Genomic DNA, 27,479 nt, shown 5'->3' on the forward strand with positions numbered 1-27,479 from the left:
ATTTAGGTCAGAAGTGGGTAGGGTCTTAGACGTTTCATGAAATGGCTCTCATCCAACAGGCTTGGAAGCAAATGACTGCCAAGAAGCCCAGCGCCCACAATGGCTGGAGGGCTTGAATTCTCGGAGTAGCAGAGACCTTGACTGGACCCCATTTGTCCCCATTTAGGCTTTTCTGATGTTTTGTTTTAGTCTGGGGAGGAGGAAAAAAAACAGGTCAAACGAAAAATTCCCTGGCTATTCTGTGGAACTGGGGGTGACCCTAATAGGTCTGTCTTCCCTAAACCTTTCTGACTGAGCACCTCTCTCCTTTCTGCCCACTACTAGATCTGCCTGGTCAAGTAGGAAGTTGTGTCGGGGATGGGGGTAGTGGTAAAGGGTCCTGACCTGACCACCCAAGCTCTCTTGTGCCCATAGGCAAGACACTTAACTCTTCTGATTCCCGGTTTCGTTATCTGTGAAACACTCCTTAGGGCTCTTTGGGGATTAATCATTACCACATGTAAAGAACATGGCGGAATCCACCAAGTACCAGCTCCCTTTCTTCATTTCCAGATTTTTTCACTCAAAGAAAGGCATTTGCATGATCATGAGGGAAGGTTATCTCTATAATGATCTTTTATAAAAAGATCAGTCTCTAATGGTGGATTTCAGGCCTCAGACATGCCCAAGAAGAGACGAGGTAATGTAGACACACAGGCAAGAGTAGTCCACCGTTTCAGGGGGTTCAAGGAGCCAAGCGGCACAGGACTTAGGAAGCAAAAGTCACAGGGGAAGCACAGGTCATTTCAATAGTTTCCTCAGTGTTTCTTCCTGCGTGGAAAGGCCCTTGGTTATCACACAACAACTCTGTGGTGAAATTCAGCACACATGTATTGAGCTCCGACTGACCCTAAAGTATTGCCAATGCCCTCACTTCCCTTTCGTCCTCCTCCCCAGCAAAGCCCACCCCACTCCTTTGTCTCCTTTATCCTGTTCCCTCCCAATCCTTCCACCCATAAACCACTGCGGAATCTCGGCCACCATGATGACCGCCTCTCCTCGTGGACAGACGCCATGAGAAAAGCTGCCCTGGGGCCAGCACAGGCTCCCAGAACAACAGAGCTAGCACAGAGGACCCACCCCCAGGCCCTGAGAGAGGCTAGCAGGGACAGAGAATGAGGCTATTTTTCTTACTCTTCACCTTCCCTCTAAAGGTACTTTCAGAGCATTTCCCTGGTGATGAAGATCCCGTCAGGAAGATCATGACCACCCTTGCAGCCCTCCCGAGGTGTACAGATTACGTCCGGGGAGCACTTCTCTATTCTAACCTAGATCTTAACAACAGGCAAGCTCTGTGGAGAGGTGAGTCTTCCTTCCAGCTTTCCAGATGTCCTTCCCTTCAGTCACGGGCGTGTTTTTCCCTTTGGAAGGGCGAAGGGAGGGGGAAGGAATTGTTGTTTTAGATGCAGGAAACTCAAAAGCATTAAAGGTGGCTTCTGGCTCTTAAAATCTATGCCAATAGATGTCAGAAAAATTGCCCCTGCCATGTAGAGCAGTTTAAAAAAACTGTGTGGCCACTTTGGCCTTGGACCTCTGTGTCCCTGACATTGAAAACAACAGCATCCCCACCTCTGTTGCTTAGCTCCAAGATTAGACAGGAAGCATCAGTGTATACCTCACAGAACATCAGAGACTGAGTAGGTCCTTAGCAAGGATTGTTTCCCATCTCCCTGTTGGGGGCCATCTGGATAGACTTGCCCTGTGAATGGGCAGTGAGTGTCTTACAGTATGAAAATGCCCTTCACTGGTAAATATACTGGGAAAGGTAGCTGAGCTATGTGGACACAATCAAGTTTGAACTTCTCTGCGTGGCCATGCCGGGTTTCCATTTTGCCCCACCTTTCACCAGACCCTGCCTCCCACTCTGTGCTCCAGTGTTACTAAACCACTCATAGGTCCTCACACTGTTTGCTGCCTCGGTGCCTTTGCACAGGCGGGCCTTGGCCTTGACTGAAATGCCCTGCTTTCTTCCCTGTCTATATCTACCTACCAGTTACAATTCAGCTCAGCTCTCACTGCCTTCAGAAGCTTGAATACAGCCATGATGAAGAATGTAGCAGCCTCCCAAACCAAGCCAAACTGGACTCAAATCTTTCCTCACTCTCAAGTCACTTTGCCTCCCTATACCTCAGTTTCCTCATCTATACACCAAGAGTAATAATACCAAACCTTCAGGGTTGTTAGAAAGTGAAAGATGTAAAATGCTTGATGGCTGGTATCTGGTGCCCAGGCAAATTCAGTCACCATGTTCATTATTGCCTGATTCCCCCATTCTGCCCTTCCATCCAAGACTGGGGTGGGTGCCTCTTTCTAGTACAATCCTTTTATTGCACACTATATATTTTTTAAGATTTATTTCTTTATTTTAGAGCAAGGATGAGAGTGAGAATTACCCTGATCCCCAAACCAGGCAAAGACCCTACCAAAAAGGATAATTTCAGACCAATATCACTGATGGATATGGATGCTAAGATTCTCAACACGATCCTAGCAAACAGGATCCAACAGCACATTAAAAAGATTATCCACCATGATCAGGTGGGATTCATCCCTGGGCTACAGGGATGGTTCAACATTCACAAATCAATCAATGTGATAGAACAAATTAATATGAGAAGAAAGAAGAACCACATGGTCCTCTCAATCGATGCAGAAAAAGCATTTGACAAAATCCAGCATCCGTTCCTGATTAAAATGCTTCAAAGTATAGGGATAGAGGGAATATTCCTGAACTTCATCAAAACTATCTATGAAAGACCCACAGCAAATATCATCCTCAATGGGAAAAAGCTTGCAGCCTTCCTGCTGAGATCAGGAGCACGACAATGATGCCCACTCTTACCACTCTTGTTCAACATAGTATTAGAAGTCCTAGCAACAGCAATCAGAAACAAAGAGAAATAAAAGGTATCCAAATTGGCAATGAAGAAGTCAAACTCTCTCTCTTCGCAGATGACATGATTCTATATATGGAAAACTCAAAAGACTCCACCCCCAAACTACTAGAACTCATACAACAATTCAGCAACATGGCAGGATACAAAGTCAATGTATAGAAATCAGTGGCTTTCTTATACACTAACAATGAGAGTGAGAGTAAGAGAGAAAGAGAGACCACACCAGTGATAGCTGGAGGGGCAGAGGGAGAGAGAGAGAGAATCTCAAGCAGACTCCCCGGTGAGCGCAGAGCCTGACATGAGCCTTGATCCCAGGACCTTGAGATCATGATGCGAGCCAAAAGCAGGAGTCAGATGCTCAATTGACTGTGCCACCCAGGCGCCCCTACATGAGGTATTTTCATCTACTTTACTGAAGTATAATTTACATATGGTAATAGGTACTCAAGCTAAGTGTATGGTTTGATGAGTTTTGACAAATGTAGACACCTGTGTGTACCTGTGCCTATGAAACATTTCTACCACCCGAAACGATTTCCTTGTGCCCCTTCCCAATTAGTCTCTTCACCCCGTCTATGCCCAGGCAACCACTGATCTCTTTTTATTGCCAAGGTTATATTGCCTTTCCTGCAGCTTCGTAAAAATGGGATTCTCTGTGCTTTGTTCATTCAGCCTAATGTCCCAGGACCCCCCTGTGCATCCGTGGTGGGTTCCTTATTGCTGGACTTTTCACTTTGTATTGTAATTTATCTGATGCCTCCACTGGACTGTGAGATCCTCAGATGCTTTTTTCACCTTTGGTTCCCAATGGGGCACTCAGTAAATGTTAGAGGGAAGGAGGGAGGGAAGGGAGGGAAGAAGCTGTCATGGGGTTTTGCAAAGACCTTGGCTGCAACCTTGCATCTGGTCGAGCCCCAGGAGGCTGGACTCGCATCCGCAGCCCAGCCCCCTCGGCAGGCACTTACAGAAGCCAGTCCACGGCCACCAGCAGGCTGATGTCTTCTGTCGGCAGGCCCACAGCCGTCAGGATGAGGAGCATGGTGACGAGGCCCGCACTGGGGATACTGGCTGCACCAACGCTGGCCAGCGTTGCCGTGAGGCTGAGTGAACAGAGAAGACCGGGTCAGGGGAAGAGAAAGAGGACTTGGCAAGGCCAATCCTGGCTTCAATTTTCCCAGCAGTCATAAAATTTCTTTTGTTTCTCAAAGAACAGAGTAATCTAGAGTGCCAGCACCCAGGAATTAGGGTCTTCTTGGATTCTATGCAGCTGTGGTGGAAGTTTATAAATTCAGGGATTGTGGCTGTATGCTCGGCAGGAGAGCCAATTAGCCTAACATATCACAGGGCTCAACTAAGGTAAGTGTGGCTCTCAAGCAGGCCGGGAAATAATAAAGAAGGAAAACAAATCACCCTAATCCTCCCATGGGAATACCACTGCATTCATTTCTGCTTACGCCTTTATGTCTCTGGGAGCCCCAGAGACATCTGGACTCCGTGGCAAGAGTCTGAGGAGGCTACTGCCAATGTTAACATGAGAACTCAGAATAGCAAATATCCAGACCTGATTGAGTGAACATCGGGGGAACAAATCAACAGATTCCAAATGACATTAAGCTTCAGACGCCTGGACATTTCACCATGGGCTGGAAAATACATTATTCAGAAAGAAGGCGCCAAGGAGAGATAATGCAATAACAGGAGGTTTTCCTTCTGAAGCCTCTCATCCTTTGCAAAGCCAGGAGCACACCCAGCACCATCTTGAAGTTGTCTCTGGAAGAGGGTTCAATCTAGGGTTCAAGTGCCCTGTCTAGACACCAGGGGGTCTCTGTGGTCCAGCAAAGGGCAGTCGCTTTTTCCTCCTCTTTTCTGAGGCCATTTTTGAAAGTTGTCATTTCTAAATGGAAAGATGCTTCTGAAAATATAGATTCCCAACTTGCTTTTGTGGGCCCAGTGAAGAAAAGGAGGGTGCTTTATTTGTAGTTAGACAAAGCTAGAGTTTCTAGAGTAGGTCGTCCAGCTCCAAACTAAGAGTCAGACTTCTAAACTGGTTTAACTGAACTCAGACCATTGCTGTGACCAAGCACAGAATCCTGGGTCTTACCATGGGGAAGGGACCTGAACTTACCTAATCATATGTCTGAGGACAGGAAGATCCTAGGAGGTTCTGTGGTTTGCACTGGTCTTCCCATACTGCCATCCTCCCAGGTATAAGCCTGTGACCTTCTGGACACCTCCCCTTGGTGGGATTGACAGAACCCATCTGTACTCTTCTCCTGTCCCTGTCAATGTGGCGCTGCTACCAAGGCTTAAAGAACTCCCTTTTTTTTTTTTTTTTTTTTTTTTTGGATCCTTCTGGGTCATGGGAGGTTAGAGTATAGAGTGGGTATTGATGAAGATTATGGAAAGGAGCAACCTGAATTCGAATCCCAGCTCTGTCACTTATTAACCACAGGACTTTGAGCAACTTACTTTACCTCCTTGTGCCATGATTTCCTTATCTTTAAGAAAGCGTCATCAGGAGCTAATAAATAGAAAGCACAGAGAAGAGGCCTGATGCACTGCAAGCCCCCAGTAAATGTGAACTGTTCCTGTTATCAGAAAGTCTGGGCAGGGTGAGGCCACTTCGCAAATAAAAGCTTCCCTAAAGCCCTGAGAGTTAGAAGGTGGGAATTCTCTGCCGTTTCCCTGGCACAGATAGAACACCAGGAAAGGGGGACTTCCCAAGTTCCAACGGTCAAGGCCTCAGCCGTTTTATTTACATCAGTTGCTTCTGTTATGAGTCATTCTTACACTTCTATCTGCGCTGCGGCCCCATGGTTGGGCCCCTCTGGGCTGTGAGACACAAGCCTATAAAGGATATTCTTCCTGGAAGCTGGTCCCCTACTCTCCCTTCAGCCTGCAACCGCTTCCTGGGGACAGTGATCTCTCCTCCATCTCTCTCTCTTTCCGCTTTTCCGATCCTTCCGCTCCCTGGCTCACTTCTCCAGGGCTGGTTCTTGGACGCGGTACAGAGCATGACACACACATTGTCACAGCAGAGCCTCACAGTAACCCTGCAAGGTACATATGGTTGCCTCTGCTCTCCATGGGGGAAACCACGAACCGGATGGATGGAGAAACATCGAACTGCTTGGCTGCCATCTGCTGGGCTTGGGACACTCATCTGCTTGATTCCGATGTCGTGTGGGCCCCTGATGCCCCCATCCCCGATCCCTCCAACACTGAAAACTCTGCATTAATCAATCCCAGTCATTGGTCAGCAGTCGGTCCTCCCGTCTCTTATGTTTTCATCGAATGGTGTGAACTTGGTGGGAAGTGTGGCTGCCATCAGGGCCAAGAATTCAGGGACCAGAAATCATCTCACTTGGCTTCAAAAGGAGGGGTTTTTCCTTTTGTTGGTCTCTGAGTTTAAAGCAAGAGACGTTGGCAGTCTTATGTGCATTCTGTGACCACGTGACTCAGAAGACGTGACACCGGGATCTGAAGCATGATTTCCCTGAGTGACATCATGGCATTCACTACACCACCGTCACATTCTTCTTTCGTATTCTAGAAGTACTGAATGCTATTGAGCATCACTAATAGCAATAATACTAGTAGCTAACATTTATTGACAGGTGACTGTGTCCCAGGGATAATACTCTTAACCCCCTAGGATGTCCCCAATATACCCAGTGAGGAAACTGAGCCCCCCCATAGTGCTGCTATGGACTAAGTTGTGTTCCCCACTATCAAATTCATTTGCCCAAGCCCTAATCTCCAAGGTAATGGTGTTTGGAGGCAGGGCCTTGGGGGAGGGGGTGGCGGGCAGTGGTAAGGGCGAGTGGTGCCCTCATGAGGGGATTAGCTCTTATCAGAGGAGACCTACAAAAGCTTGCTCACTCTTTCTCCACCTGCCAAGGAAAGGCCAGAGCAAACAGCAAGAAGGACAACACTAGCCAGGAAGAGGACAGTCACCAGGAGCTGAGTTTGCCAGCACTTTCATCATGGACCTCCCAGTCTCCAGAACCATGAGAAATCAATGTCTGTTGTCTAAGCACCTGCGGGTCTGTGGTATTCTGCTATAGCATCCTGAGCTAAGACAAGTCCATGCCTCACAGCGTGGCTATAAGCATTCGAGAAATTAGCATATGCAAATAAGTGTGATCTGTAAGTTTATGGAGAAGCAATGCATTGTTAACGATCTCTTGGGAAAGCGGTCTTCCTAAATTTTTTCAAGGATGAATACATAGGGTAAAAATAGATTTAGTAAAACACAGGTATCTAAATTTGCTAGTTAATTGTAATAAAATGGCTTCTGTTGTATTGAAAAACCCCTTCCTTCCAGTGTTTCGTTACTTCTGCCATCGCCCTCTGAAATGCTGAAGGGAACAGATTTTAAAGAAAGGAAAAGTGGAGTCAGAGTCAGCTGATGTTGGCCCCTGTTACAGCCCTCCTGGCTCATTAATGGGGTAGCCTTCATCAACCACCCTGCGGCTGGAAGCCTGTGCTTCCCAATCTATTAAATGGGTGTAGAAATCACTGCCTTGCAACATCACAGGATTGTTAAAAATTACGTCATACCAAACTTCCAAACCAATTTCACATGTGCAACACAAATAGAAGGCCTAAGTATGAGCCTGCTTCTTTCCTGTCACAATATTTTCCCTTTGAGACTGCCAGTAACTCCCATTCCGTGTTATTTCCTTCATCATTCTTCCACCAGGGGACCTGAAATTCAAGCGGCCCCATCAGATGGAGTTAGTGTGGAAGGGGGGAGGACAAAAGGTCATTTCAGTGCCTCCTCCACCCAATCTCCACTCACCTCACAGTCACAATCTGGCCTCCATCCAGGATAACACCATTCATCTGGGCAATAAAGATGGCGGCCACTGCTTCATAAAGGGCTGTGCCGTCCATGTTGATGGTTGCTCCGACTGGGAGGACAAATCTGGTCACGCGCTTATCGATTCCCAGATTTTCTTCCAGGCAACGGAAGGTAACAGGTAAAGTTCCAGCACTAAGGAACCAAGAGAGAGAGACACAAGAGTTTATATCTGCTTTAGAGAAGCAGGATAAAACTCAAACTGAAATGCCATCACAAAGTGTTTGTTCTTTGTTCCAATCAAGCAAGGTGACATGAAAAAAACAGTGCCCAGAGCCCAATTAGAGACCAGCTGTTTGGCATTTCAAATTCAGTCTTATTAAGATGCTCATAAGTAGCAAGCTCTTTTTGTTGGTTTTTGAGATCTACTTAGAACTTTAAATTCTTGTTCCTTTGATCAGTGTGTCCCTCTTATATTAAATATTAAAGACCAAGGATCCCAGTGTCCTGGGATCGAGTCCCACATCGGGATCCTTGCTCGGCGGGGAGCCTGCTTCTCCCTCTGCCTCCATCTGCCCGTGCACACTCTCTCTCTCTCTCTGACAAATAAATAAATAAAATCTTTTTAAAAAATAAATAAATAAATGTTAAAGACCATCTGATTACCCACATTCATTGAGCTGCAAAAAAAAAAAACACAGCATGTCAGAAAACAATGAGCTGTCAACAGTGAAGTGGAAAGAGGGATTTTTGAATGACCCATAATCTCATGCTGGAAACACTTTCCAATACGATGACTACATGGGCTGCCTCCAGCCTCTGGGAATTGCCCTGAGCTAATTTTCAGAATGCTGGACAAACATGTTAAACACCATTTAGCCTGAACCTGAGCTTCTAGAAATTCACTAGCGACCCTCAGAGACAGTCCAACTCCCTAATACGTGGTCACTGGCCAACTGTACAGTCTTTGCAACAATATAGAGCAAAAAGCATGCGCTCTGTAGCTAATTAAGGACTCAGTGTGGACGGAGTGACTCCCCCGCTATCATGCCAGGCCTGGGACAGGAATTCGTCACCACATGACCCAGCCTCAAGGGCCAGAACTCCTGACATGTTCGTGTGTCTTTTAAATTAAGAAACCTGTAAGGATAAGGGTCACTGACGGCCAAAATATTATTTCCATGTGGAGAGAGGCATGTGGGAGGGGTGGGTGGATTTGCTTCAAAATTTCAGTAATATGGAAAGAAACGTGGAACACCCGAATTGCCATGCGAGTGCTTTGTGGCCTGTTCTCTTTAGGGTTTGTCCTGTTTTATATTTTTCTTTTGGGGCCTTTTTTCTGTTCAAACCTTAGCAAACTGAATTGAGTGCAAACATACTTTTTTCTATCATTCATTGTCAACCTTTGTCCCGGTTCCTTCCTTCTACTAGTCAGAATTAGGGTTCCCGCCAAGCTTAACATAGACCTCTGCCAGAGATCTCCGTTTCTCCGAGTGGGAGAAGCTTTCTATGGCTTCAGAGGAGCTATAGAAAATGCAGATTGCAGGGCCTACTCAGAAACAGAAACCGGAAATTCTAAACTTAGGGTCGCCTCAGTCGGCATCTTCTTAAACCACTGACCCACAGGCTCCCAATAATAATCTTAGGGAAACCAGAGTCATCTTACGGGAACATTCTTTGTGATTTCAGGCCAGGGGTCTCATGCCTCCTTCTTGGTCTTAGGTAGAGGAAATGAATGTTTGGTGACCTCTTGTACCTTCTACCCAGTTGGCTGTCCCAGCTGTTTAATGTGACTCCCTCACTCCACCCTTTCTTCGGACCCTTTTGAAGAGTTGGCAGGACACCATGACTAGTCCGAAACGGCAGCTGTGGTAGGTCGCTGGGATTCTAAATGGTGGAGTCTGAGCACATTTCTGGGAGGACTGGAATATGTCAATTTTTATTATTGTATTCACTTTCCCAAAATGTCATCAAGGGGTCTTCAGATAATTAAATAGATCAGAGAAAATAATTGGTAAATGATGAAAATATTCTCAAAATTCATATATACCCAACCAATCCAAATGGGAACTTGAGAATTTTAACTCTTTCTTGCCCATCTGACATTCTGACATGGGTTTTTTGGCTCCTGCCTCAATGACCATATGACAGTTTTCAAATATTGCTAATAATAACTAGCAGATACTTGACAGTCTTCTTCTCTTTTCCCAGAGTAGTTTCAACAGCATGGACTGATGTCAGCAGGATGCAGAGAGGAGTGTCCCAGGCTGCCCCCTTCCATCAGTCCTCCCTGACACCAGCCTGTTGAGAAAAGGAAGTCAGCTCCTTCCACTTCTCCTTCCGTCAGGGTCCAAGGAGGTAGAAAGAATAGTTACCTGGCCATCCTGAGGCTTCGTGTTTTTTCCCTCTGGTCATAATGGCAGAGTTAGTTCTAAGTATGTGACTCATGCCACAGATTTTTCTTTAAGTGTGTTTTCTTTTAACAAATGATATTCCACATCCCGGCAAAAGCCACAGTTTAACCAAAGATTAATTCACTTGAAATACAGGGTAAGGAGGAGAAATGGGTCTAGCATTCATGGCCTTGGCCAGATAACCCAAGCATCTGTCTGATTCAAATACAAATATGAACTTGGGCCATCCATATGCCTTTAGGATTTACTTTATCTAATTAAAAGTACTGGGAAAACTGTCTAGACATTCAAAGGAAAGATAATAATATTTTTTGAAAGATTTAAAGATCAAAACCACAAAGGCATTGGAAGAAAATATAATATTTTATCATTTTTGGTGGTGATTTTCCTGAGGAAAAAAATTGAAATTCCAAATACTAAGTGAAAATACTAACAACTTCAATGACACGCAAATTTAAAACTTCTAGGGGCAAAAACATGACAAATTTTCAAGACAAGCGCCAGACAGGGAGGAACATCATTTGCAACATGGGATACATGAGTTAATGTTTTTATACATGAAGAGAGTTAAAGCCAATCAGGAATGGACGCATTCCCCAATAGGAAATGACCATCACAAAAAATTCACAAGGTCAAACAGAGGAGGAGAGGATGGTCAATAAGAAGGCGAAGAAATGTTTCCCCTCACTAATAATCAAAGAAATGCAAAATCAATAAGATCATTTTTCACCAATAAAATTGGAAAATTAATAAAGTGATAATATCTAGTGCTGGTGAATAGATGGGAAAAGGCAGTCTCACACACCCCATTAGTGGGGATCTATACTAACAGACTTTTTTGAGCAGCAAGCTGGTGGTACGTTTTCAAACATACAGTGTGCTTACCACTGGACTCAGAAATTCCACTTCTATAAATTATCCTGAGTGGATCATCAGACAAACTTACAGAAAAGTGTTTATAAGGATGCTTGTCAAAGCCCTGCTTAGTAAACACACTTTACATGTACATCACACAGGAGAGGTGGGGTTGTGTTGTGGCACCCACAGGGTATTATTATATCATTTAAAAAGAGTGGGTGGGAAGATCATATTGACAGAACTTTTATGATAGGTTGACCGATGATAGCAATTTACAACACCTATACATGGTACAAATTGGAATAATATAGAACTACTAAGATTAACTAAAAGGGTTACTATTAATTATTCCTGGGCAATAGAAGAACTGGTAATGTTCATTTTCTTCTTCAAAACTCTATTCACTGTCTGACTTTTTTCACAATGAGCAAACACTATGCTCATAACCAGAAAACAAATATAAAACTAAACATATTGTTTGGTGGGGGGGGATTTTACTTTTTCTCCAAAGAGAGGGGGATCTTTATGGATAGAGATACTTATCCATATGAAATATATCAGACCAAGAGGGACAAAAGAAATTTTGGGGTGTTTCCCTTCATCTTGGGAAACTGAAGGCAGAATCCAGATCCCCGGGATTATGTATATTTTTAGCATCTTCTGAAATCCCACATTCTACTTCTACCAAAATCTCACTGATGTACAAGATGGAAGTATATATTTGGTTTCTCAGTTGGTCACCACTATTGGCCTGTCGGGAAAAGATGACTGCCTTCTCAGGAGCCTTGGGACAACTGTCACGCTGCGTCACAACAGAGTGGCCATCTCAACTGCAGACCATGGTCACAGGCTCGACACCAAGGACTATCACCTGTGACTCCAGAGATGATGCTGAGCTAGGGGTTGCAGAGTTGGCTTGCCTCCCTCCCACCTGCCTCAGCCTTAGTTTCATGACCCTTAGTTTTGTGCAGAAATACCAGTAACTAGTGCAGGCTGAAACAATAAAACTCTTCTAATCTTTGAAATTCTAAATTGCCAGGTGTTTCTTATGTATCTGTTTTTGTTTGTTTGTTTGTTTGTTTTTGCTAAATTCAGTCTAAGAAGATATCTAAAAAAAATATTTTTTTCCTCTGTGTATCCCTGGAGTCCTCACTGGCCTCAGATGCCTGGGAACTTAGTTAACGAAGAAGGAACAGACTCTCAGTCAATGTCAAGTTGAATCAACGCCAACCCGATTTTCTCAAAATCACTGGGGCAGAATGGTCCACTAGAAGTTCATACAGAAGTCACACACCTACCTGACTGACTTCTGGTTTGTTTGTTTGTTTGTTTTTTTAAATCTCATTGAACACATTTGCCATGAAAAAGCTGTTTTTCGACTTTTGAAAAATGACTCCAAAGGAGTGATCTTTTGTGATAGCATTTTTCAAATCACAGGTGGGAGAATTTCTTAAATAGCTTAACCTCCTGATACATCCTTTTGGAAAATATTTAAAATGAAACCAACGCTAGATATGCCATATTAGATAGGCAGATAAACAGCATGCATTCGTCTGGGAAATTTAATATTAAATATTTCCAGGAGGGTTGCTTATCAGCAAATATGTTCATCAGAAGGCTCCTGAGTTCCTAGGAGCCAAAAATACAAAACAGTTACCTTTTTCAGAAGTATTTTAATAATACGTGAAACCCATTCCCATTGAACTTTATGATGAAAGGGTTTTGCAAAGGGGAAGTGGCAGAGAGGGGAAAAGACTGAGCAGAGAGAAAGAAAGGTGATTTCTTGTGTTCTCTACCTGGAAGCAGTACCCAGGGCAGTGATCCAAGCTTGGAAAATGCCAGCAAAAAAGGAGAAAGGGTTTTTCCTGGTGACTACAAAGTAAATCAAAGGGAGAAAGATGCCCCCATGGATGATGAGGCCCACGATCACCGTGATCATGTACATCCCCAGTTGCCTAGCAACCACTTCCAAGTCCTTGATGGCAATGATCTTCCCACAGATTAGGCAGGCGATACCCAGGGGAGAGTACCTGGAAAACAGAAAAGAAAAACAAACCAAAAAAACCAGTGAAGACATCCTTCTGGAATTCACGACTTCTATCTGGGCCTTACATGTACTACACCCTCTGAGGAAAACCCTTCCTATTTCTGGACCAAGAGTTTCACTGGAGGAATTCCACAAGATTCGATAGCTGCTCTCCTTCACTTTAGACTAACTGTACCATCTGAAATCTCATCAGTGGGTCCGGTGATTTTCAGGAAGAGCAGACACAAGCTTTACCATCCCCCAAACTGGAGAGTCACAGAATCTTCGAGCATCTTGTTTGGTCTCCCTGTTCCCCTCCAACTTCGTCCTTGAAAACTAGGAATCCATTTTGAGCTCCCCGGATAGCTCACGAGAGTTTTACCCACCTCTAAGGTGGCATTGGTAAATTTGCTTTGTTTTTACCTTGGACGATAGGAAGCTTATAAAATATAAGAGAGACAGAGACAGAGAGGGAGCAAAAAAGAGAGACCTGTCAAGACAAGAAAACCCTCAGAGCCAGAGGGTCCATTTAGAGAGACGTGGTTTTATTACTTGTCAGTCTGAAAGTATTTCTTTCCATACTTGTCTTACCAGGGACGCTGGCTTCCCTGCCCCGCGTCTCAGGCAATACAGTCAGACCTCTGCACACGTCACCTCATTTCATTTTTACCACAGCCCTGAAGTCAAAGTATCATTATTCTGATTTGGCAAATGGGAAATTGAGGTTCAGAAAAGTTAAGACCAGTCCAAGACCACAAAACCAGGAAGTAGGAGAACAGTCTCAGCGCCTGTGACTCTCCGAGGGTTGTTTTCCCCTCCCCCAGCCAAACCACTTTCCTTTAATGAGCAATGGGAGTTCTTTGTACATAGGCTGACAGCTTACCATATACCAATTTATTCTACGGAAACTTCCTTTATGCTTCTATCTTATTATTGTTCGATCGGGAGCTTGGAAACAACTTACTGCTGTCCTCACTCGTGAGGGCACTAACCGTGCTCTTTTTCCTCTTGAGTGTATTTTTCCCATGTTGGGCAATAGCCTTTTTTTATTGCCCAATCTGGTAGTGGTTGAAGCAGAAACTGGTTCGGCCTGCAACACCTTCCGACCGGAAAGAAAACGTTTGAGGGGGAAGTTGATACTTTAGTAAGAATTATGAACATATTTGAGAAAAAGACTGGGGGAAATGAAGTCCCAAGATAAGGCCCCCCTGCTGAGGTAACGGAGTCAGCAAAGGGAGACAGACAGCCCAACCAGATTTGCTGGTTGTTTTTTGTTTATCTGTTTGTTTTTGTTTTTTGCAATTGTGCCTTTCCTGAGTAAAAAAAGATATGGGTAGAAGTTCCTGGGGTGGCTCAGTCGGTTAAGTGTCTGCCTTTGGCTCAGGTCCTGATTCCAGTGTCCTGGGATTGAACCCCTGCATCAGGCTCCTTGCTCAGTGGGGAGCCTGTTTTTCCTTCTCCTTCTGTCTGTTGTTTCCCCTGCTTGTGTTCTCTCTCTCTCTCTCTGTGTCAGATAAATAAATAAAATCTTAAAAAAAAAAAAAAAGGAGAGGTGGGCAGAGGAGAATTATATATACAATTATATATACAATTAAGACATGAAGCTTGCCCAGCCACATGACCTTGTAGTGATTTAGTCCCATTTTATAGATGTGCAAGTCAAAGCTTAGGCTAACTCCAACCTCATGGAATTGCTGTGAGGATTGCATATTTGAGCATGCATATGTGTGCCCTGTCAAAGTCCTGCCCCCAGCCCTGTGAGCACCAGTCTGACTGCTGACCAAAGAATCCTCTACATTCTGCGGTCACACATGTACACCATGTCCTCTCCCCCACCATTCTTAAAGAGCCAAGTCTGAGTTAATGTGGCTTTCTAAACCCACGCATAGACTACTGCCATCCAATGGCAGATGTTTTTATGAGCAAAATATTTTGTCAAGAGGAACCTTCTGAAAGAGCTGATTGGTAAATGACAAGAATTAGTGAAAACCTTAGAATAACTCTCTTCCCTGATGAGTATCCAGCCTGTAGCCTCCACATCTTTCCCCTGGGTGAAGGCTGGCAATGTTGGAGGGGTGTTTCTGCAGGCATGAAGGAGCTATGTCCTTAAACCCTTACACTCTCCTGATGCACCCATGGTCACAACATTTCTTAGATGAGTGGGGTTGTCTCAGAGGCCAGGCCTTTGTGCCAGGAAGTTGTAAGCAACTGAGCACAATGCACTTTCCCATAAAGCCAACAAGCATTTATCTTCATAAGCCACGAGATCAATTCTTTCCCAAGCACCAACCAGCCTTTAAAGATGTCCAGAAAAACACAAACATGAGCTGTTCTGGGTGACATTCGATTTCCCTGCTCTTCTGGGACACGCAATTTGCAGAATGGAGAAAAAGGATTTTCAAGGCACTTTGCCAAGCAAGACCAGCTATCTTGTCCCCCTGGAGAACACATTTGAGCCAGAGCCAAACAGATCAGAGAGAGGAAACATGTTTCCTCCGGAGCACTCAGCTCACTAGGAGAAACGTGAGTTTCCAAGATCAATGAAGAATGTTACTCAAAGGCCAGAAGGTAGTCTCAGGGCAAATAAATATGGTGAGCAGGAATGAATCACCTTGGTCTCCAGAACAGGAATAAGCATTAACTCGAAGAAGGAAAGAGCCTTTGTCCTCAATGGTGTCTTCTAGGGTCATTACTTCCCTGCACCTGTGTTCAAAATGAGTGGTTTAATCTTCTACTCAGGAGCTGGAGTTTCTGAGCTCCTGGGTTTCTACATAATTATCTCATTGAAAATGACACCCCATGGGAAAAAAAAGGAAAATGCCCAGGATTCGAGGTTACCACACAAAGCTCCTGAGATGAAGCAAGCAATCAAAGCCATAAACTGAAGTGCATGAAGAGACTGAGGGCCCCAGTAAGTTTCTGAAGCCAAATGGTGCCCAGGAATAGCTGGACCCACTTCTAAATTAGAAGGACATGACTGCAGAGTAGGAAGAGAAAATATCTTTCACACTGTCGTTGGGTTGCTTTTATCTGCCGCTCTGGGCACTGTGGTCAAAGCCATTGATTAATCTAAGACTGGCCCGTCAAGTCTTTTTCTTCCCGTTGCATCAACCATTCTTTCCTCCATTCACTTGGCATCTCTACCCTTGTCATCTTCAGGTTCCCTCCCACCAAGACTGCCCTCCACTCCATAAACACAAACTCATATACAGAATTTAACATGCCCAGACCTCAGTGTCTCTGTGCATTCACAGACACCAGCTTCACAATCAAGTTGGCCTGCCTGGTATCAACGTGGATTCGCCAGGCCCACCACATACTGGTTGAGTTAGAGTTTCCTGGAGCTGACCTAGGGGGCATTTATATTTTAAACAAGTTCCAGGTAATTCCTGATGTGTTTGGAAACCAGTGTTTCAAGGGCTAAAATCTGCTCTACAACCGATGAAATGCAGATATTACTTAGTTAGCCTCTGGAAACCACTTCCATTAGCTCCAACTGATTCAAGACCTTTAGTCTTAACCCATTAAGGTAAATAATTCAGGACTCTGAGTCCAGGACCAATGGTGGATCAGACACTCAGATGGAAATTAGTGGAGGGACTTTCTCAGGCTTGCCGTAAAGCCGCTCTGGTTCTGTCCCACAATGCTATTGGTTTCCAATAGCAACACTAGCCTTCCAGTTTGGGACAGAACCCAGGAGAGCTAAGAAATCAGAGAGTCTGTCAACAGAGAGCTAAATATACATTCAAGAGTTACCTAAGGGTGTTGTCTGTATTTAGGCTCAAAAAGTAACACAACTCTCCATTTTTCCCAGTCCACTTAGATCTAGACAGGTGTCCTGATTATCCAAGGAGTGACTGTGCTCAGAGTTACTTTGTGTGGATTAGAAATTTTTATCAAGATAGGCTGAAAATCAGTATGGAGAGCCTCCAGGCTTGTAGCCTCCTAAGGACTTCATTTTTCAAGTCAGTAAACCCCAACTCATCATGGTAGCAAGGCCCTGTGGGATCTACCTCTTGCTCACCTCTCCAACTTCACAGCTTTCTACCTCCTTACCAACCAACCACATTACAGCTACTCCTGATCTTCATTCTGACCCTTGAAAACCCTTTATCTGCTGTTTCCTCCCCCTGGAAAATTCTCCTGTTGGTTCTTCACAGAGCAACCTCTTTTCATTCTTCAGGTCTTCATCAAAAGTCACTTCCCCAGACAGCCCTCCTGGGTCCTCTGGATCGCGTCTAAGGCATATTTCCATCCCCCATCACTCTCGGTCCCACTGTCCTGGTTACCGACTTTGTAGCAGAGATTACTGTCTGAATTTGTTTCCTTTTATTCCTTTAATTCTTCTCCTTTTCCAAAAGAATATAGGCTCCATGAGGGCTAGAATTTTCCTCTCTCATTCACCATTGTATCACTGGCACCTAAAATTATTATTGGGATAGAAGAGGGGCTCAAAATATATTTGTGGAGTAAAAGCAAGGACGGATGGATGGATGGACAGTTGGATGCATGGATGGATGGATGGATGGGTGGGTGGTGGTGGTGGTGGTGGTAGGTTAACAGGGAGGGAAAATTGAAAGAATGAAGAGATCTCACTTCTTGTCTTGGTTTTCTATAGTGGCGAGAGTATGCAAAGTTTTACTTTCTGTTTAGATTTTCAGATTTGAAAAAAATGCTTTGAAGAAATTTGCAAAAAATTAGGATATGAAAATCATACTGAAATTAAGGGTTTCTCTCTCTTTTTTTTTTTTTTTTTTTTTTTGGTGAATCAGAGTTCCTTTTAGGCTTCTTGAAGAATCCATGAACACAGAGAAACAGAGGATATGGATTGAATGATAACAGTAATGATAATCACAAAATAACTTCAATGATAATACTGGTTCATAGACAATGTTTAGGTAGGTCCCAGGACGTGAGAAATGCTTTGTAACTGTTGGTCACAATTTCATTTAATTCTCCCAGCAACCCTAGGAGGTTGATTCTATGATCAATCCATTCCGATGTGGGGTTTAGGATCTGTCTAACTCGTATAGAGTCACACAGTTAGTAACCAGAGTGTCCTGGATTTACTCTGGTGTGAAGTCAGACAGAAGCTGAATAAGGTGCCATACAATTAATTAGTTAGTTAATAAGGCACTGTGCAACACTGGGCAAGTTAAGCTCTGTGCTTAGTTTTCACATCTGGAAAATGGGGCTAATAAAACTACATATTTCTGCTAAGTTTTACTGAGACAATTAAGTCAGCTAATGCACGTAAAGCAAGTGGAACGGTATTCAGCATATAGCAGGAATTTGGCAAATCTTAGCTACGATTTAATGACAATTATAATAATAATAATTAGCTCCTCAGTAATAAATAGGTGCAGCACAATAAAAGAGGTAATGTTGAGCACACAGCAAACATTTCATAACTCTAAGTTATAATTTAGTAATAATCGCTATTATAATAATAGCCACCTCTGCAATGTTTTATTTTGCTATTATACTATTCTGACTACCACACAGAGAAGAATCCCCAAGAACTGATCATTTAGCTTTGAGGGGGTCAGTTAAAGAGTAATTGAGTGTTTCACCCCAAACCTTCCCACACTCATCGTTATCCGGCACTGACAAGGCAGCTAAAGAATGAAAGAAATGTGTAGAAACGGCATCTTGTGTCATAGAACGCCCTCCTGACTGTTGGTCTAGATGAGGTCAACGAATAGCTGTCAGAAATCGTTCCATAGGCCTTGTCCCTGGCTCACAATTGCTCTGCATCTCCTGGGATTTGATACTAAATCTTCAGTAGTTTTGGTTTCAGTGTACAGGAAACCTTGATCCACACCCTTCATCCCTGTGGAGAAGAGAGCACGCCCTTCATCCCATGACTGACCTCACTTCCTAGATTCCTTCTCTTTATGGGCTCAGTGGAAGTGACACGGCCCACATCCCTGTAATCATCATACAGAAATATGAACTGAATTTTTAGAGCAAGGATGCTCATTCTAAAAAATTCTAGGAGACCAGGGCAGATCCTAATGCTTACTACCAAGAGGCATATCCTACTTTAGGCATTATCATCTATTAAAGTCTCAACAACCACAGATAGATCTTAACGTTTCTAAGCATATATTTTTTTAGAGCATCACATTGTGTGTGACTTTAGATTTTCATAGAAAAGAAATATTCAGAAATCTAGGATTGCCTGAAAACTTGAAAAATCAGCATGACAAACACACACACAATTTTACCGGCATCCTATCTGTGTTTTAAAAGTACAAAAAGCAATGATCTGAAACAAGCCAAGTCTAGTAAATATGTTTCATGAAATCACGAGGTACATCTTCTTGATCTGAGGCCCATCAGCTAGCCTACTCACTCCTGAGGGTTCAGTAAGAATTTCTACCAGCACATCACAATGTTTGGTTCCGTGGAGGCAAAAAAAAAAAAAAAAAGTCAAAAACAGATTTTTGCCCTTGTAAAGTGGGAGTAGGGGCCAAGGAGAGGAAGAAGAGAAAGAGAAGGTAGAATTTTAGTGGAAGGCACCACACCGAAGTAAAAGAAGATCAGAGGAGGATTGGGGGAGGTGGGTAACGGGGGAGCACACAGAGACAGGGAATCTGTAATCCAGAATTTCTGTGACAGATAGGACACAGATGTCGCTTAATCTAATAATTCTTTTTTTCCAGACAAGCATACCAGACCATCATAGAGATCTGGAACAAACGCATGTAAAATTCTTTCCATCTGAGGGGCACATGGGTGGCTCAGTGAGTTAAAGCCTCTGCCTTAGGTTCAGGTCATGATCCCAGGGTCCTGGAATCGAGTCCCACATCGGGTTCTCTGCTCAGCAGGGAGCCTGCTTCCTCCTCTCTCTGCCTGCTTCTCTGCCTACTTGTGATCTCTGTCTGTCAAATAAATAAATAAATAATCTTTTAAAAAAAAATCTTTCCATCTGAGATATATGGGGCAGTAGAAAGTTCTGAAGGTGGTATAGCTTCCTTTATAAAGGAATGGATGCTCTTACTCTCCTGGGCTGTCCTAGAGTTCAGAACCACTGAACATAAACCTACATGAAATGGAGTAGAGATGGTATTGCTTGGATAATTCAAACAAAAATGCCCCCCAACTATGCATCAAGGATTGTGAAATCAATAGCTACTCCAGCTCCTCTCCCCCACCCAGATACACAGTCTTAAGCAAAGTATTCAACTTCAATATACCTCAGTTTCTTCTTCTGGAAAATGAGAGTTGATGCCATCTTTGCAGGGTTATTGGAGTTACAATAGGTAAGTATTAAGCACTTATCATGACTCTTCACAGATAAAAGGAAATCAAGAATTGATAGGTTTTGTTGTTCTAATTATCTGATATGTACAATTAAGACATAGTCACTCTGGACCACAGTCTTCTCTTCTACACAACTAGAGGGTAGAACAACATTTCCAAGAGTACTTATAATTTTAATGTGTCCTCTGTGATATCATTTTGCTTGCATGGCCTGAAAACTGCCTCTTTTTCCTTCTGTTGGAATCAAGAGTCTCCGATACATTGCTTTTGGACACCAGAATACTAGAGTGGCGGTCCTTCCACACACCCTGAGTCAGGCCATATCATCCCTGGTATCTTGGACTTACCTCGGTGTTTTCTGATACTGCTGGTTCAGAATTGCTAGTTGGTTTTTTCAGCTTGCCCTCTTTTTAATTGTCGTTGTTGTTTTTGTGTTCCCAGTGCAGGGATTGGCAAACTTTTTATGTGAAGGGTCAGATAGTAAATACTTTAGTCTTTGCAGGCTACACGGTGTTGCTCAGAATGACTCGACTCTGCCATTCAGCATAAAGCAGTGCTAGACAATATGTGAATGAATGGGTGTGGCCGTGTGCCAATAAAACTTTATCTATGGGCCCTAGATGTGAATTTCATGTAATTTTCAATGTGTGTGAAAAATACTACTCTTTTGATTTTTTTTCCCCCCAGCAACATAAAAACATAAAACCCAGTCCTGTAGGCCACTAAAGGAGTAGCAGAAAGGATCTGGCCTGAGGATGAGCCATAGTTTTCCAAACCATTTTCCAGGGGAAGCTCCCAGAAAGAGATTTTCATCCCTTTCTCAAAGTCTTTCTGGAGAACATTTTGCTTGGTCCATGGCCACCCACTCGCTCCTGCTAGGAAGACTCCACGATCTTCCAAGGATCCCAAGACCTCTGGACGCCCCCACCCCAACCACACTGAAGGAAGAACAAGCCCACTTACCACATGATCATAATCACTAACTTCATTACAATCTCATTCAAAATGTTGAAGAATTCCACCATCAGCTTGGCCTGCTCGCCCATCTTCCCCATGGCGATGCCAAAAGCGATAAAAAACCCTATCAGACCTGTTGGGAGAAATCACATTACACAGAAGGGCAGATTAGAAATATGTGTTTCTTCTCCCTCCTTCACCATTCCCGACATAGGGAGCCACCTTCTCCCCTGCCTGTTGCCCTGTGAATTAGGCATTCGGTTTCACACTGAAAATACCTTTCTCCTGGATAATTATGGCATCCCCTAACATTTCCCACAACAGTTGAACTGTCAGTGGTGTTAGTTCCTTGGAGGAAATGAATTCCGTTTCATTCCAAACTCAAAACGCTCTCTTCTCCTCACTTATGAAATCATGGGTAAGCTGATTCCATAGTCCATAGATTAATGAAGGAAGGCTTGTTGGAACTTGGGGATTATCGTGGAAACTTTGGAGCCTACATCAGAACTGCAGAGACCAATTAGCCAAGAAAATCCCTGCCAGGGTTATGTCTATGTTAGTTTGGTGTTATTCTAAACTCATGCGTGGCTGGTATGTTTCACTGTAGGAAAATCCTGGGCATAAAAGTATTTTTCTACTGCTACATGCCTAATGTGAGAAGGAGGAAGAATGTTGAAAAGTCAAATGGAAAGCAATGAGAAATCAAAAACAGTTGGGAAACCCCAATTGACCGAGTTCATTTGGATTTAACTTGTTATTAATTCTTCATCATTTTTTTCATGGTCAAAATTGGTAGAATGCTTCCTTTTTTACTGCATTTTTTTTTTTTTGCAATATCATAAAGGCAGAATATAGACTCTGTAACTTTCTAGCCCCTTAGTCCCCTTCTCCCTTCACTTGACATCACTTGACTTCAATCTCAATCCAGCCCCACCACAGCCTGTAAGAGCAATCCTAAGCCGGGCTGTAAGGATGTGGGGAACTCTGTCCCCATCAAATTGCACTGGGTCCTGAACCAGCTCCAACACCTAAGCTTGGGTCTTATCTCTGTATTGTCTTTGCCTCATTCCCTCCACCTGAGTACCTGTCCTGGGAAGCGCCATATACTTTGGTTCCTCCAAGCTGGGCCTGGCTTCTCTCTCCCCACAAGATTCCCTCCCTTCACCATTCCTTCCCATTCTTGTCCTCAGAGTCTCACCCCCAGCCTGAAGTCTCACCCAGGCCTACCCAGGGACTGGGGCACTAACATGGCTTACAGACATCCCCATTACTGCTGATCTGAATTTCTGATTCCCAGTCAGGCTGTGCCCTCATCCCACTCCTGACCCACAATTGCCAGTCCTGCGGCTCCAATTCTGACTACTTGCATGAACTGTCAGTCTATGCTACTGTCCCTTTGGCCACAGGACCTTGCTTACCCATCTGACATTTTCTCTGAAATGTAGTATGGCCCATCCCCTATACCCCTCTCCTTCCTTCCTCTTCCCTACACCAGCCTTATCCCATTTTTGCAGACCTAATTGCTAGTCCTCTCTATTACATTCAGTTTCCTATTGTGTTCAGTTCTGCCCAGAGTCTTGAGTTATACTGGGAAAATTACAGCATTATAGTTTGATTCTCTTGGGGAGGAATTCTTTTTCTCTGAACCTCTGACTTTACCTTTTTCCTAGCTCCCCCAAAACCACTCACTTCCCCACACCAAGCATATATCAACTCAGACTGTGCAACTATCCTTCTTTGGAGCCTCTCTCTTTACCAAAAAGAACCCAGCACGTGCACCCAGGAATGTTAATCCCCAGTAGTGAATACTTGTCCTTTTCAGATCTCAGCCACAAAGACCGGCAAGGGCCTTACAAGTGGGTTATTGGCCACAGAGACTGGCTTCATGAAATTTAGTGATCAGGGAAGAGTGGTCTAGCTCTCCCATCACATATGGAACCAAATCTGGGCTATTCCCAAGCCCTTCTCTCAAGCACATAGAGAAGAGTTTGCTAGGTGTGTAGTGCGAAATAATCTGTGAAGATTCTGGCTGAGAAGAGCTAGTATTACCCAGTTAATTTCATTTGGAGATTTTAAGAGAAAAAACTCAAGGTCTCGAAATCTCAAAGAGCTGGCAGAAAAAAGTTCCCCTTGTAGGGTCAGCAGAAACTGGGCCACATCTATCACTAAGAGAGAGAAGTTGGAAGGAGCAAACTCTGCCAGGAATTTATTTAATGGTTGGGGTTAGAGGAGAGAGCTCAGAAGTGGTCTGGAGGTTACTGGGGAAAGAAATGAGTACCTCAAGAAGAGGGAGCCCAGAGCCAAGGTTTTGTCTTCACTTACTGCAATGCCTGATCATTGGGACTTTCCAAAACAAAACAAAAGCCACCTTCTCCACCCTTAGAAGACCAAGGGATTTGTACATGGGAAGTTTCTCAACAGTCTAACTTCCCTTGGCTTTCCAGAGCTCTGTCTGTCGCTGCCCACCCATGTCCAGCTTCCATGTCACTTCCTCTGTCAACATCACCTCACTAAAGTCACTTACTGGAACTGGGATGTTTTGCTTGAACAAAGCCCCCTTAGACTGGATTGCTGGGGCTGAGAGAGTAGTGAGTTGTGTTGAAACTCCCCAGTACAGCCCAGGGTCAACATGACTTCCCAGAATCCACCAAGAATCTGGAAACGACCATGAAAGTCTTCTGAATGATTCACCCCAAAATTTTGGCCTCATGACTCATGGTCTTAACCTCCTCCAGAATATGTAGTGGACTGTGGGTTCACTTTGGGGCTTCAGGGACAGAGTATGGCTAGGAAGGTCCTGAAAGGATCACACACATCTGGCAATGGGCAAGAAGGGGTGGATCCAGGGTGGATCTGAGGGTATTTGCAAGTTCCCCTCAGAGGAACTCACCCTCTGTCCTCTCTCTTTCCTCCTGTCATCTCACACTGACTGTTAACAATGTTTATTGATCTTCCATTGCCTCTCCTCCATGCTCTCACTTACTCAACCTGCTTCCCACCAGGCCAAACTAAAAGATCCCTACTGAAGCTTCTGCTTTTCAGTGCCTAGACAATCCTCCTTCTTCTCTACCTCTTTGTCTCAACAATTCTGGGTAAGGTAGGTGTCAGCTGAGCAAGTTTAGAACAAACAAACAGGATACCCAGTTAAAGTGTGGATTTCAGATAAAGAACGAATATATTTTATTTTAGTATAAGTATGTCCCTTCCAATATTTGGGACATACCCTACGCTAAAAAAGTCATTTGTTGCTCACCTGGAATTCACACCTAACTGGGCGTCTAGTCCTTTCTCTGACAACCCTACTAAGGAGACAAGGGCATTTGATCTCCTAGATGGTAAAGTGGAAGGACCATTGAGCCTATCCCCTTCTAGCCAGCAATCCCTCAAATCCTTAGAAATCTTGCTTGCATGGATCAATCTATTTCTCCTGCCTAGCTTCCCTGTTTCTCTCAGCTTAGGGTCAAATGTCCTTCTTTCTTGTGTGAGGGACATCAGTTTAACAGTGGGTGTGGGGTAGGTTGGAGGGTGGACCCAGGGGGTGGATGGGGAGCAAACTGAGCAAATGGGAGTCACCCATGTGATGGGTGTCTTCATTCTCTACCAGCTGTTTTCTTATTGAGCTCCTCAGCTCTCCATCCACCTTGGATAGTGACCATAGCCTGCACCAGCAGCAGAGCACGAGGCATAGACTACTGTGCCTCACGGGTGCAATCTCATTTAATACTCATGATGATCTACCAGAGAAACGCAATCCCAACCCCACTTTACACATGAAGCTTGAGAAGCAGAGCAACTCAGCCACTGTCAGCTCACCCGTGAGTGGTCCATAAGGGATCCAAACCTGGTCTGCTTGCCAAGCCAAAGACCCAAAACCATGGAAGGCTAGGAAGGCTCCAGACTAGAGGAAAAGGACTCATTGGAATCCCAAAAAATTAAAGAAAGTCATTTCCTTTGGATAAGCTCCTTTGGGGCACCAACACCAACACTTTACACTCCTGATAGCATTGTGTTTGTTTCAAGAATATGAAAGCTGGGGTAGGCTGCTCCTGTGCCTAGCACAGCATTAACACCCAAGAACAGCTCAAAAAATAATATAATATAATATGAAAACTTAAAAAATGAAAAAATAGGATGTGTAACTTCATGAAATAGACAGTCAGAGATAGTTATTTGTCAACACCACACAGAGAGTCAGGGAATGTGCCCAATGAATGTTAGTGCCCTCTTTTTTTATAACCAACCCCTAGCTGCCATGTTCCCTCATGGTCTTTCTTGCCCTCTTTCTTCCTTAATGTCTCAACTATCGGTAACCATGACCCTCAACTTGCTCTCTAGAGAGAACCTCCTGCTCTACCTACAGAATATCAGCGACAGGTTTTCTGAGAAGGAAGGCAGGGCTGCTGGGTGCTGAGAAGCAGGATGGGTTGGCCATCGTCTCCCCCTGCGATGAACACCAGGTTGCCTACCTAAAACATTCATGCCGTCCTTGAACTCCAGGCCCTTCTTGATAACCACCTTCGCTTCCTCAGGTGCCTCAGTCACAGTCTCGTTCAACAAGGAGATGACAGCATTGGTGGCATTGCCCTCCTCGTCTGATGGAGGCGGCACCAAGACTTTCTTGGTCACCGTTTGAATCTAACGGAGTGGGGGAGAACAGAAACGTGAGAGGTTTATCACCCAAAGTCTAGCTACTTATATGTTTATAAAGTTCCCAGTATGTGAAAAAATAATTAAGAACTGTCAAAACAAGGTTACAAAGGTTGGGGGATACTTTATATGTTTGTGTTTAACAAAGTGACATTTTATGACACAAATATAGTGGGAAATGATTGTTCTCATCACGTGATAATCACAGGATTTATAACTTTCATATGTAATGTGGTGTGATCCAGTAATGGGACGCACACTTCAAGGTGGGGGACAGACGTCTACTTCTTACATTCCCATGATGGTAGCCCCGCATCTTGGAGACAACATCCGACATCCAACATGGATGCTCTTCATAATGGCGAAACCAATTGGATGACCCTTCTTGTCCTTTAGGAGGGGTCTTGGATCTGGTCAAGAGTAGGAGAGTAAGGGTTTTGGCAGGGATCAGGTGAGTCCTCATGGTCCACCTGCTTTGCTCCTTCCTGCCTGGTTCCTGTCTAGCAGAGTCTTCACAGACCCACTCATTTGGGCTCCTTCCAGAATCATGTTCTGCTGGGCATCTCCATCTGATCACCAGATGTACTAGCAGCCAGCAGCTACAATGACAGGGATGTTGGCTTATATTTCTAGATCAAAATGTAAGGAAAGAAAACACCCACTCCTTCTAGACAGTGATGCCAAGCCTTGCTCAATATTTCCCAAGCAATCTCCGTGGAAATGGCCTCCCAAGAACCTCTCATGCTATTCCTCGACATCTGTGACATCCATTCTATTTTTAAAGGTGCCAGGCACCCTGCATGCAGAGTGCTGTGAAAATTCACATCAGAGCCCAGAGAAACAATACCTCCAAGGGTATTAAAATAGAACTCATGCAGAATCCTAGAATGTCAGTGCTGGTATGTAGTAGGCAACAGATGGCTGAACCCTGAATAGATACGGAAGGGGAGGCATAGGGAACTCAAATGACTTGTCAATCAATAGAGCTCTTGGCAGAGCTGGGACTTGAACTCAGAGGGCCTGAACACCACTGAATTCTTCTATTCCCTAAGCTCCATGGTCCCAGTTCACTGTGGCGGGGCCAAACAGTGAGCAATGCCAAACTGACCATTGTCCAAAGTGGGAGAAAAGCAGGATATGCTCTGTTCTAGCCTGACCACCTGCACCTGTGCAGGGAAGGAGGAAGCTCAGGCTGAGTATGCAAGGAGAGAACAGGAAGCTCATGGTCCCCTTGGCCTGGGCAACGTCAGCATGAAGAAAGAACACAGGAACCATCCAAAGGGAGGCTTCTGAGAGCAAGAGATTCACGCTCCCAGGGTAAATGGGAAGACCAGAAGCCAACTGGGGACCTTTCCTTGGAATGTTAAAGAAGCCAAGGCTTGAGTTCAAAAGACTAGTGGCCCTAGTGGTAAATAAACGGTGGCTTTCAGGGTCAAGTGCACAGCCTGCCATCTATCATCTCTTCTGTCAACGGTAACCCCTCAAGGCTCCAGGGCTAGCTACCTGCAGGGCAGATGGCAAGCTAGTTGCTGAAGCGGGATTCAGGGTGAGGCATGTCTGACTCCAAA

The 27,479-nt window shown here is 44.3% G+C and overlaps 1 protein-coding gene across 4 annotated transcripts in view; it reads right to left on the reverse strand.

Moving 5' to 3' along the window:
- Positions 1–27,479, reverse strand: part of SLC1A2 (solute carrier family 1 member 2) — a 144,596-nt gene that overhangs the window by 22,679 nt on the left and 94,438 nt on the right. For all 4 annotated transcript variants that reach the window (XM_059139788.1, XM_059139779.1, XM_059139803.1 and 1 more), the window contains exons 5-9: positions 25,731–25,899; positions 21,271–21,397; positions 12,809–13,042; positions 7,741–7,935; positions 3,902–4,036 (exon numbers count right to left, since the gene is read on the reverse strand). In XM_059139788.1, coding sequence (XP_058995771.1) covers positions 3,902–4,036; positions 7,741–7,935; positions 12,809–13,042; positions 21,271–21,397; positions 25,731–25,899 — 860 coding nt within the window. The remainder of the gene's footprint in view (positions 1–3,901; positions 4,037–7,740; positions 7,936–12,808; positions 13,043–21,270; positions 21,398–25,730; positions 25,900–27,479) is intronic.

This window comes from Mustela lutreola, chromosome 1, assembly GCF_030435805.1.
Source record: "Mustela lutreola isolate mMusLut2 chromosome 1, mMusLut2.pri, whole genome shotgun sequence".
Lineage (NCBI taxonomy): Eukaryota > Metazoa > Chordata > Mammalia > Carnivora > Mustelidae > Mustela > Mustela lutreola.